Source organism: Astatotilapia calliptera, chromosome 3, assembly GCF_964374335.1.
Source record: "Astatotilapia calliptera chromosome 3, fAstCal68.1, whole genome shotgun sequence".
Lineage (NCBI taxonomy): Eukaryota > Metazoa > Chordata > Actinopteri > Cichliformes > Cichlidae > Astatotilapia > Astatotilapia calliptera.
Genome location: NC_137424.1, coordinates 64,657,645 through 64,670,372, shown reverse-complemented (window position 1 = coordinate 64,670,372; position 12,728 = coordinate 64,657,645). Strand labels below are relative to the sequence as shown.

At 41.8% G+C, this 12,728-nt stretch overlaps 1 protein-coding gene across 2 annotated transcripts in view; it reads right to left on the bottom strand.

Moving 5' to 3' along the window:
* The window catches only part of LOC113019468 (NXPE family member 3-like), a 31,056-nt gene that overhangs the window by 4,000 nt on the left and 14,328 nt on the right, over positions 1-12,728 (bottom strand). For both annotated transcript variants that reach the window (XM_026163207.2, XM_026163208.2), the window contains exons 2-5: positions 4,309-4,767; positions 2,723-3,012; positions 2,242-2,312; positions 57-263 (exon numbers count right to left, since the gene is read on the bottom strand). In XM_026163207.2, the coding sequence (XP_026018992.2) occupies positions 57-263; positions 2,242-2,312; positions 2,723-3,012; positions 4,309-4,767 (1,027 nt within the window). The remainder of the gene's footprint in view (positions 1-56; positions 264-2,241; positions 2,313-2,722; positions 3,013-4,308; positions 4,768-12,728) is intronic.

Genomic DNA, 12,728 nt, shown 5'->3' with positions numbered 1-12,728 from the left:
TAAATAAAATAGTGTAAATAAAATATTGTTGTTTGCCAGATTTGCAGAGCAGCTACCTGGTAGTGCTGCATTAAGGTACTCAAACCACTGCCTCATTGTGGAGTCTCCATACATATGGACCAGCTTTCCTTTCAGACACTGAGTGATGGCTGAGGAAGTGTTGAACTGATGAACGGTGGTCCCATCTAGTGCTCGCCACACACCCTGGTAGTAATAGCCAGACGGTTCAGACTCCACACTACTGCTGTTCACCTCTAACTGACCTGGTAAGCAGTAAAACAGACAATTGTGTGTGTTTTTTACTTAATATGAAAAAGAAACAAACAAAGTCTATTCTTAACCTGTTTGTAGCAATAAAACTTGCAATAAAACAGCTGGTTAACCAGCTGGGATTCTGGGCACAACGCACAGCAGCGGCGCACGTCGGCCCAAATTCCCGGCCAATAGAATCGGGCCATTATGCGCTCCAGAGTTTTCTCACAACCCAAATGCCCTGCCATGGGGTTCGAATGAGCCGCCTGAAAAATTGTTTCCCGGCGGCTTTGCGACACCAACAACTGGGTGCGGATCTCATTAGTGTGAGTGTCGCGGCTCACTCGATAAAGCCGATCGTTCCGCAATTGGAAATGAGGGTAAGTCCGCGCAGCGTCAGGGCGCACCAAGCGACCATCAATATCTATCACTTGGTCATAGGCTGAGCATAGGGTGTCGTCCCGAGACTGCTCTAGTGGAAAATCTTCAGTGGGGTGCATAACGGGAGGCAGTGGGGCTTCTGTAGAAGTCCCGTCCACCTCCTCCCCCCCAGAGTCGGTGTCAGTCGACCCCACATCACTGCTCAGCGCCGCGCAAACATCACACGAATTTACAGACCGCGATCGCATCCCCGCGTACTGCCCCAATAAGCTGTGGAACCAATCCGTGCCCAAAATAAGGGGATGCGACAGGCGCGGGCTAACTGCCACCTTAACTCTATGCGTTTTGGCCCTGAATTTCAACAACAGCACTTGTGACACAGGACCCACACACACACATGTTATGCTTAGTGTCTTTTTATTTTGACAATAATCTGCGTTTTTTTTGGCACCCGCCTTGAACGCAGCCACTCCGTCTCTCTGCCAGCATCATCTGCTCCATCTCACTGTGGGAACAAAAAAAGACATCTCCCTCATTAAAGCAGTCCTGTACACCTGTTGCCTCCCCGCTCACTGTGTCACCCCTCCTCTGCAGCAGGCCAACAAACCACACCCCCGCCACGACTTTTATCATATCCCATATGCCTTCTCATAGGGTTATATGGGCGGGCTGCCTGGAAAATCATTTCCCGGCAGCTTTTTGGCAACAAGTCGGTGTGTTGGTATTCTGTGTGAGTGTCTGGACTCATTCAATACAGTCTATCTCTAATCAGTAGAGAATGTGTAAATGTCAGTTCTGTGTCAGGGTTCCACCTATTTCACATACGACGGTCAATACTACAAGGAGAATTATGGGTGCACGATGGCTTCCCCAATTTCACCCATTGCAGTCAATTTGTTAATGGTGAGTGAGAAAGAGAGCTCTGCTGTCCTACACTGGAACACCATAAAATCATTGGTTCAGGTATCCATCTGTTCTCTCCTGCTTATTCTTTTCAGGGTCCTGGGGGGGCTGGAGCCTATTCCAGTTAGGTCGAGAGGCAGGGTATACCCTCGACTTGTCGCCAGTCTGTCACAGGGCTAACACATGGAGACGAACAACCATTTGCACCCAGATTCACCCTGGACTGTGGTCAGAAGCCGCAGTACCCGGAAAGAACCAATGCAAACATGGGGAGAACATGCAAAGTCCAGACAGAAAGGCCACAGCCAGGTGTTGGAATCGAACTCAGGACCTTTTTACCTTCTTGCTAATCATCGCACCACCATGCTGCCTCGTTCAGGCATGTTGGTGAAAATCAACTCTCAAGACTTACCACGAAACACTGATCACATTTACTCAGTGGAACAATACATCATGTTCACCAAGGAAAAAGGTGGCAGGTTAGCCTTCTTGTGAGGCTTCCACGAGTAATGAGGGACATTTAAAAGTTGATGTGTACCATAAACTAACGAATACAAATACGTATTTAAAGTTTGACCATTGGAGCACAAACTGTGTGTCATCGCACTAAGACACAGAGCGAAAACCATCCCCACAGAGAGGCCAGGGAAGATATAGAGATGGAGATTAAGATATAGATGTTAGCAGTAAGATTTGTATTTTTACCTTTCTGCTTTGGAAAAACAGTGACATTGGCAGGACCTGAAGCTGGAATGGAGACTTTCATGTTTACGCCGCTGAGGAAAGTACACACAATAAAATCTTTTCAAAAAAATTGGAAAATATTAAAATGATTTTTAAACTAGAGAGACGTATTAAATACTGTCAATCAAATTCAAATTTTTATCATTGTCATATTTAGGTAACAATGGTACACAACTACTGACAATGAAAATTTTAGGCTCAGTAGGCAGCAAAAATAGCTCGAGTTATAAACTACCAATCATTGAGCTTCAGACAAGATTGAGAAAATATGGAACATTTTTCCAGGTAGCAAGCTACATAATTCCCTCTCTAGCAAATATTAAAAAGTGAGGGAATTTATTTCATGTGTTTTGAAAGCATTTGCAGAGTAGCACTTATTTTCCCTTGTATTAATTTTTAATTTTAGTAACTCTAAAAATTGAACACCACAGGTAATGCTCACCTCTGAAAAAGCTTCTCCATGGTTGTCAGGCTTTCTTTATATCCTCCATTGTAGTTGCTGATCCTGGTGTCACAACTCATATTTTCTGGCTTATAGCAGAACCATGGCTCACCTGTACGTAAATCTGTGTAGTTGCACACAGGCTGGGTTGGACGTAAACATACGTTACAGGTGGTTGTTCTAGTGAGCAAGCTCGAGCGGAACTGACTCTTGAAGTAGATCCTGTCGGGTTCTTCTATGTTCACCCTGCGCAGCTCTGTGACTGCCTCACTGGGATGAACCAGTGTCACCTGGTAGGACAATTAATCAAAGTTTGGAAATTTGGGTCTCACAGAAGTATATATAACATGTATCTGGCACATGGAACTGTTAAATATTATTAAGCAAGACAGAACTTCATTGTGCTACAGTAAATGTGAAGTTGTTGATATAAATAGTCCCTGCAGGCCAGGATAGGTCTGAACCTTTGATCTGGCACCAGGAAGCACCGCGTCTCCTGATGTGTCACCTCTTATTCCTGTGACCATTAGCTTTCTTTACTCTGAGGCTTCCCACATCCTGGGGAGACCGCACGTCCATGAATCCACACACAACCTGAGCCACTTGCACACACCTGTGGGTCCTGTGCGCCTTGACCCTGAAGGTGAGCTCGAGCCTATTTCCCATTCCAGATGAGTTCAAGCCTCTCATATCTTTTGAGCCTGAGACTGTCCACCTCCACTGCTCATCATCTGCCAAGGTTCCAATGCCACATAATTTCCTTAGGGATTAAGTAAGTATCTTACTTATGTGAAGGGATTCTGTCTTGCCTCCTCCATCATTGAGTTGTTGTATTGTAAAAATCCCCCCCCCCCCCCCCCCCCCTGCCCAGGAGAAGGCTTAACACTAACCAACAGGACATAGCGCTGGTAGACAAACTGAAGAAGAAGGCCGTAGTGATAGATGTAGCGATTCCGAATGACAGCCACATCAGGAAGGAATATGAGAAGCTGGAGAAATACCAAGGGCTCAGAGCTCAGAGAACAGCTTGAGAAGATGTGGAGGGGGAAGGTAACAGTGGTTCCTGTGGTAAGTGGAGCACTAGGTGCAGGGAACAGCTAAGATACTGTCTACAATAAGAATGTTTGGCATTGGTGCTTTAGCACAGCATTAAGTATGTAGTCATTAAGTGTCCCTCAAAGCTAAGTGCCTCATTATCCAGTTAAATATTGCTACTACAGAAATATTAGTCATCACAGAGTGATGTGCTATTTTCTTAATCACTTATCTTTGCTCATACACTTATTTTATTCTCTAGCTATCAACATAAAGAATGGCCCTTGACCACTAAGATACACACATTTTATTTTATTTTATTTTTAGTTTTTATTTCTATTTTATTATTGCTAGTCTTATTGTTTTTTGTTATTATTTTTTTCTTTTTATTTCATTATCATTTCAGTTGATGCAACAATAAACTTCACGAATATGGGATAAATTAAGCATTCCGATCTTAAATCTGCTAGCAACTACAAATACATAGATAAACTCTTAGTGACTCCAGCAACAACTCCAGTAACAATAAAAATTAAAAGTTTTATCATCACCTCAACCTGTGCGCTTCCTTCCCAGAGTAAAGAGAATACAGCAGAGTAGGAACCATTGAGATGATCCACCACTTGTCCTGCAACACCAGCACCAAGGGTGGGGTTGTGCAGCCGGGCAAGTAAGACGTCTGCCCCATACTTCTTTGGACGGCCCATGAAGTCATATATTTTGATCAGGGCCTCCAGTTTATCCCCTATTTGCCACTGTCCCTCTCTCTTCCTGGGGAGAATGGTGAAGGTGCTGTGGGCTGGATCACTGCTGCTATTCATAAAAAGAGGTGATGGTAAAGATGGGGTTTCAGGCCAAGCAAAGGACTCCAGCAGAAGTTGTTCTTCAAGAGTCTCCTCAGGGGACAGTGGTTTTAACTTGCAGAAGTTGTAATGTATGTCAACAGGTTGAGTTACAATGGCAGGTCTTGGGTAAGGGATGATGTAGGTGGTGTTTATTTTCTTCTGAAACTGTAAAAGGGAGAGAGCATGGCAGTTATATAAACGCTTCAAACAAAAGAAGTCTGTGTTTAGTTTTAAACACAACATAATGAATGATTCCTCTGGACGTGACATTTCCTGCTTTCACTATCTTACTTGCAATGTATAATGCATGTCAGCTGAATTTCCCAAAGGAACCCACCCGAGGGCTTAATAAAGTTTTATCTAATCTAATCTAGCTCTTTATTCAATACAGTGATTGAATTATTAAATTACTACTTGTAATATATTGTGATGGAAATTTCTTTTACGCTTATATATTGATCACATGTTCTGACAATATATATATATATATATATATATATATATTGTGATATTATTCTGTTATTATATGTTACCTTATATATGTAATCAAAGTAGTTGAATTAGAATACTGCTGTAGATCATAGTATATCCTTTAAAATAGAGTGTGTGATCTGTATGTAGTTTAGTTCTCATTATACTTTTGAGTTAACAGAACATATTCACATATTAGTTCATTAGATAAATGTGCATCACTCTGTATCCTTGATCTGCTGGGAATGTGTTACACTGTTTTCTTGACATGCTTAATTGTTGAATCATGAAAAGAAGGTTGTAAGCAGGAGACTCTGTGTCTAAAGACAGGGGAGATAGACAGACCACATTCCACACCCCCACCTTACAGAAAGCAGAGAAACAACTGCCGAGGTCATAACGTAGGCGCTGTAACAGAGAAAAAATGTGATGTTTTGGCTTTTACGACTAGCTGGGGGCCACTAGAGACTATAAAAAGCTGAGCAACCCGTCACCATTTTGAGACATGTGCCTGACCCTCTGGTAGCATCTCTCCCGTCCGGACGTTCTAATGCTCTTATTGTTGAATTGTACGCAAATAAATGATTGTTGATTGAGCATTTATACACCGAGTATTGTCCTTCCTTCAGCCCAAAGATTTAAAGAACTGCTTATTTTCAACAACTTGGTGCCGTGTGACCCGGATCTTTGGTGTGCTGAGGAGGTGCAGATTTGACCTTTGGTGAGATCGTGGGGCAAAGTGAACAGAAGGCCGGCCTAAGACAGAAAGGTAAGCACAGCCTGTTGTATTATAAATACCAAATGTGCATATTGGGCTTTCCAAATTAATCTGTTCACTGAGTCACATGTATTTTCACAGTAAATTTGTCGGTGTCTGGTTTTTGGCGCAAGATACTAACAACATAAGTTGAGGCTGAATTCCAGGGTGTTAAATAAACTGCTTCTACCGAGATACTAATAACATACTACGTTGGTCTAGATTGCAGTAATCTGCTTCTACCGAGATACTAATAACACACTACGTTGGTCTAGATTGCAGTAATCTGCCTCTACCGAGATACTAATAACATACTACGTTGGACTAGAGTGCAGCCACTTTACCTTCCACATTTAATTTTGTCTAATACTGGCTTCTGTAGCAATAATACGTTAGAATTTATTCTGAAGACGCGGCCATTAGTTCAGTACATTGAAGTTGAGCTCAGAGGTTTCTGTGTAAAATTCCCGCTGAGGAAAAGTGTTGTGTGTGAGTGTCAAAGCGCGCTCTGAGTGAGAGTGTGTGTGAAGCTGCGAGGCGCGCTCTGGGTGCTGTCTTGTGGGTGAAGCGCGCACTGAGGGAGAGTGTGACTGAGGCGCGCTCTGAGTGTGTTTTGTGTGGAGTGTGAAGCGTGAACACAGTGACAGTGACGGTTAATGTGTTTGATTAGGAGGACATTAGAGCAAAGACACATTTTAGGATCAAAGGTTGATGCCTAGTGTACCTGTGGACCTTTGCCCTAGGAGTGGCGACCCTCCTGTCCAGGGACGCTTGGCCAGGACCGGCGGCGTCCGGGTGCCGAGGTGGTGACTTGGGGAGGTGAGGGCCCCCGCATAGCTACGGATATAACACTGGAACGGCCGTGTAATCACGGGTTCACATTTATTCCGGACTAGAACAAGACACATTTTTGCGAACAAACGTTGAGTCTAGATTAGTGAAGAAATATAAAAAGGTTGAATTCCTCGTTTCAGTGGTTGAAATTGTTGTGTGCCTGTCCCCTGACGAGTGTGAAATTAGAATAAAGAGGGAATTTGGAGCCACATAGAGATAGACGGGCATAATTGGGTGTATTACTCTGTGGTGTAATAAAAATAAAAAGGAGAGATAGTAAGAGGTGTGCAGTGGAGAATTATGGAGGAGTACAGAGAGGAATGTGTTGGGAGACTGGCGTACAGTTTACGCTGTCAAGGTAGGCGGGTTGCCTGCTTATCTGTTTAACAGTGATGAAAATGAAATTAAATAAATCTCTTAGTGTGTTAATACAGGAAGCTGCGGACCTGGACCAACTGCCCCCACAAGCACAGCGGCCGAAGCAAAATTATAGGTAATGGGAACCACACCCAGCACGAATCAGCAGCTGTGAAAAAGACAGCAGCGAGGAGAGAATTAGAGGAGAAATTAAGAGAAGCTTTAACACATAAAATTGGGGCCAACGGACTTGTGGAGGTTGGGAAGGCGTCCGGAGCATCACAACAAAAAGGTGAAACAAAAACACACACAAGCAGAGAAATCTGAGAGAAAGGCTCCTTTTAAGGTAACGCCTAGTTTGAGAAAAGATAAAATTAACCTGCTTTTATACAAATGCACATACACGCAATGAAGAAACAGCTTACACTCATGAACACGTGAAGATTTTCCAGCAAGGTTAAAGAAAAATTAACATACTTAAATGATGAAGTCTATACATTACTGACAAAGAAACCCTCTGGGTTGCAGGACAACAATTTAACAAAAAAAAAAAAGAAGGAACACTGGTCTAACCAACCAGGCAAGACACAACAAATTTAGTGGTTAAAAGATTCAAATTGTGACATGTTTTCTGCTGATTGATTAATAAAAGTGATTACTGAATGAAAGAAAGTTCCTTTTTGGGCTTTTAAACATGATCTTAAGAATTTTAACATATACCGGTGTTGTCCTGTCAACTTGGTGGGTTAGGAGTTGATTATATCGGGAGACAAAAAACAAAAAAAGGGGGAGAGAAGGCTGACACAGGGCCTGGCCCCATTGCCTCCCCTCTGAATAACACAGCCAACACAACAACATTTTCCTGTTCGTTTGTTTTTGTTTTTTGTTTTGTTTTTGTTTTGTTTTGTTTTTGTTTTTCTATACATATTTAATTACAGGCTGCTTTGCCGGCCCTGAAAGCCGAGGCTGACTGGACTCCTGCTCTCCCCCATACGTGACACTGACCAAATGCTGCAACAGCTGGACCCACAACAACGACCTGAGAATGTCAACAGACCTGCAGGAATGTGATCTCATGCAGCCGAGACGGAGAGCACTAAACCTAAGGCCCGTTTCACTACACGGGGGAAAATTCCCAGACTGCGTCAGCTGACAGAGCTATGACGAGACGCCCGCCAAGCCCGAATGAAAAGTAAGGCCGAGCGAAAGAATGCTGACCTTGATAACTTTGCATTCACACTGTGCAGGACAGTGATGGACCAACACGGATGATCGGGTGGCGAAAAAGGGCGTGACCGAGACAAGAGGAGTAACTGAGGACAGAAGGCACCTCAGAATGGACAAAAACACAGAAGAAGATGCAGGTTTCACCTGCGGTGAACATCGACACTGGAGAAAGGACTGCCCCAATTGGGGTCAGAACCAGGACGGACTGAATTTTGAGCAGCAGCAGCAGCAATGGTCGCAAACAAACTGAAAAGGAGGGGGGGGGCAGGACCCCAGGGCACGCTTCAGGCCGTGGTTTACCCAGAACACCAGAACAGGAAAGTGATGAACACAAACACCCACACAAACACACACACCTACATGCACTGACTCAGAATGAAGAGAAACACACACACACACACACACACACACACACACACACACACACACACACACACACACACACACACGGGAATGTTGATTCACTGAGAAGTGATGCACACACATACACATGCACACGCTGATGCAATGAAGAAGGCTTTGCTTATGCTGATATGCAAAATGCTGCACACAAACATCCCAATGCATAATTTTTATGAGGAGCCATTGATTACTTAGAATGTGTTATATGTCACCTAGAAGGCATTTATGTAGATTTTAGGAATAAGCTCTAAAACGGTTTGGTTATGAAAACAATGTCTGTGCGTGATGTCTGTTTATGGCTCAAGGCCTTGACTGAATTCTTTGCTGTGCTTCACACAGCCCTGATGAGGAACAGTGGCACAGAGTGAAAATGATGAATTAATAGTGTAAGTTTTAGGTTGGAGTACGGCATTTTCTGTGATTGAGATTTAATTCAAGGAGGAACAAAAGGTGTTACGGCACCTGAGGTTCTCATTCCCACACAATATTGTCCCGGCAGGAAGCAAAATGTTCCTGTGAATTTCTGGTTGATTGTTTGGTTTTGTTTAGCGCTAGCTTGATTTTATCAGTGAGCTTTGGCTTGTGTTCTTTCTCGTAAGCGAGAGAGGGATAGTTTTATGCTTGGACATGTCTGCAACGGGCCCTAGTTTGTGTTATTTTAGTAGTATTTTGTTGGTTATGTCTGTTTTCGTTTTTGTTACAGTGCACTGGAGAAAAAACATCTGAGAGGTGTGATCCACCGGTGGTGATATGTTGATATTTTGTGAGTTCATGATTTAACAATCAGCTCTTTAAACAAGGCCTGAAAGATTGGAATTTAAAGCGCTATGAAATATTATTACTGTAAACAGTTGCAAAGTGTGCTTCTCCATGATTGTAATTGGCTTGGGAGAAATTCACTTATAGGGAACACTGAGAAGTTCTGAGTCTAAAAGGATTGCACCGAGTCAATCCGGCCCAAAAAACAACAAGGAATTGTTTTCCTTTAAAATGATGACGTCATCTTGCTGGTGATGGAGGCTCGAATAGGTTGTGCGTGAGACTCCATTATCAGCAACTTTTGGTATGAATGTGTGTGGATGTATGCATATGACTGACGACTAAAAGTCATGGACTGACGACTAAAAGTTTAACTGACTTGATACTGAGACAAAAACGGTGCTGACTTTAGGATTATTGAATGTCCACAGACAATTCACCCAGCCTGTAAAAGAAGGGTGGATGTTTTGTTCTGCTTTGTTTTGTCTGCAAGAACAGAAGAATGACAGAGACTAAAGAGCTGTAGCTTCACAGCAGTGTGAACTGCAGACTGAACCCTTTGGTTGCTAATTTTGAGCTACTGATGTTTGCATTAAGGAAATTGTGTTTTAGTAGCTGTGTTTTAATTAAGGTATTACATTATATTGTTGGGAATAGTAAATGCTAAAGTGAAGAAAAGGTTTGATCCCACTCATGACTGAGCATGTTATTATTAACCATAGTGGGTCACTATAGAGAGTCAATTAATTTTAGAAAAAAAACAAACAAACAAAAAACCCTCCACCGAGGTCTAGGAATAAGAGGGGAATGATAGACAGCCACACTCAAAATGGAGATATGTAATGATAAACACTGGTCCCCGTCTTTTGGGCGCTCTCTTGAAGTAGTCAACAATTTAAAAGTAAGATAAAATAACAGGGGCATGTGCTGAGGGGTGGTGCTGCACAAGAACAAGAGTAAAATAAAGAAAATATTGTTTTTAGAAGTGCAAATTAAAATGTACCATTACACTCAGAGGATCAATATGAAGCTTAATATTTGTTAATTTTGAATGAAGTACATGACTGGTGACTGTTCTGTCCTGAGCTTTTGTTTTTACAGCACCCGCTTGATCACACCAACAGTTTCTCGCCACCGAAGAGGGGTACTTGAAAAAAAAAATAATAATAAAGAACGGGGAGGAATATCATCAAAACTGGAAACAGGTAATCCCCAAAGGGGGTGATAATGCCATAACTTTCACTATGGTCAAATTCTTAAAATTTGACCCTCAAAAATTCTTCAAACATTTAGACACAAAGTGGAGATTTAGATAAATATAATGTCGTAAACCACATAAGCATGAAGTATTTGATTCAATAAGATGGTGAAGTAACAAGCAGCAAAAGGTTGATCATGTTAATGGTGTTTATTCAAGGGTGCAGAGGAGATTATTATTATTAAAGACAACAAAACACTCGGTGCGGCAAGAGTTAATAGTTATTAGTCTCAACACCCAAGGATAATTAGAAGAGCATGACTGATATGATGCAACTGAGATTTTGTTACACTTAACTTTTGCAAAACACAAATAAAACTAAATTGAAACTAAGGATTTTCAGAAAATAAAAACTACACTAAACTAGCAAAGAATTGGTAAAAACTAATTACAACTGGCAAAAAATTGAAAAGCTGGAGTCGAAACTAAATAAAAGATAAAACCTAATGAAAATGGCGAAACGTTTAAAACTCTGGTGCAGAGATTGGCAAATCTGACCAGGAACGTTATAAAATGGATTGTCAGAACAGTCAGCGTTAAAGCCACTTTTGACAGTCCATACTAGGATGGCATTGGACATCTTGGGGGTGGAAAGGGGGTTGGTGTGACCAAGGTGTGGTTTGGCTTGTTGTATGTATATTTGAGATCATATGGCTCTGGATGGACCAGTTACCAGGGCATGGAAGGAGGACAGACTCATTAAAGGAGGAGAAGGCATTTCCTGGGATTGGAGATCCTCTGGGTGAGTGGTTGATTAAAAGCATGCATAAAATAGAAGTTATCTGTTGTTATTGATTGGTAATAGATTGATAATTGGCCTCATTTACAGCTGTATTGACTTGTTGTGGACGTAGTCGACTTCAGGTTTAAACACTTTAATTAACAGGTTGAAAATAGTGACATTAAAGGAAGAGTATGCAGCACCACCCTGTCAGACGCCAGTGATGGTGGAGCTCACTGATGAATCAGGTGAGCTGGATTCATGGCTGATTCAAAACTAAGATCCCCCTGCTGTGGTCAGTAAGGGGAGAAAAAGGGGGAAATAAAATCAAGAATTAGAGAGGCATTTATAAACGTTTAGGTGTCAAGTGAAACGGGACAAAAGGGGGTGTTATACTGTTATTTTCAATGTCAGCATTATTATTGTATGAGAATCATGCAACAAGCATTGCATCGATGATCATTTATTGAAGCTTTTGACCTTATACTAACATCTGTGTTCCTGTGATTGTTATAACTTCTGATGAATCTTCCATTTACAGGTGTTAGGATAATGATATAATTTTTCATTGCAGGTGCAACCATGATCATTTTTATACATATTGCAACTTGTTGCTCATTGTAGAGTTGTGCTCAAGTTAATAAGGGTTAAAAGCTACAGTCAGCGCGAATGTCTGACTGATCTAGTGAGGGGAAAGGCTTCGAGCATAGAAGGCCGCACGCGCTTACAAAACACTGATATCATGTTATTTTTTGTGATCTTTTCTTAAATTATGTCTTTAAGGTTAGTTTAAATAGTGGCAGTTAATTAAACGAGATTCATTAAAATATTAAATACCTGAGTCAGAACGTTACACGCGGATCACCTTAAGAGTCTGGGAAACTTTGTAGCTGCCTAACTTTTTTGAATGTTCTAGCTCCGTTGATTTGACACATTGGAATGTGTCAAAAAAGGGGGGGAAGGTTGAGCTTTAACATCAAACAAGGATTATTTGAACATTTTATAACTTCATTTGTGTCTTTAATAATTTAGGAATGGTAAAGCTTAAGCTAATAGCGGTCCGAGAAGACTGACCTTTTAGAGAATCAGTGAAAAAGCATAAACTATCACTTTCATGTTTAATCATTACTCATTGAAATGAACTGAATAGCGTTTTGAAGATTTGTTAACTTTTTGTCTTTTGTTAAAAACAGGGGTTTCAATAATCTTCAGACACACCTTGCAAATGTGCTTATAACGAGTTGGCACTCGGCCTTTTGAAGGTCAGAAGCTTCGTTCGGCGTGACTGTCCGGACTGATAAAGTGTAAGAAATGCCTTGAGTGCGGAGGGCTAAATGCAA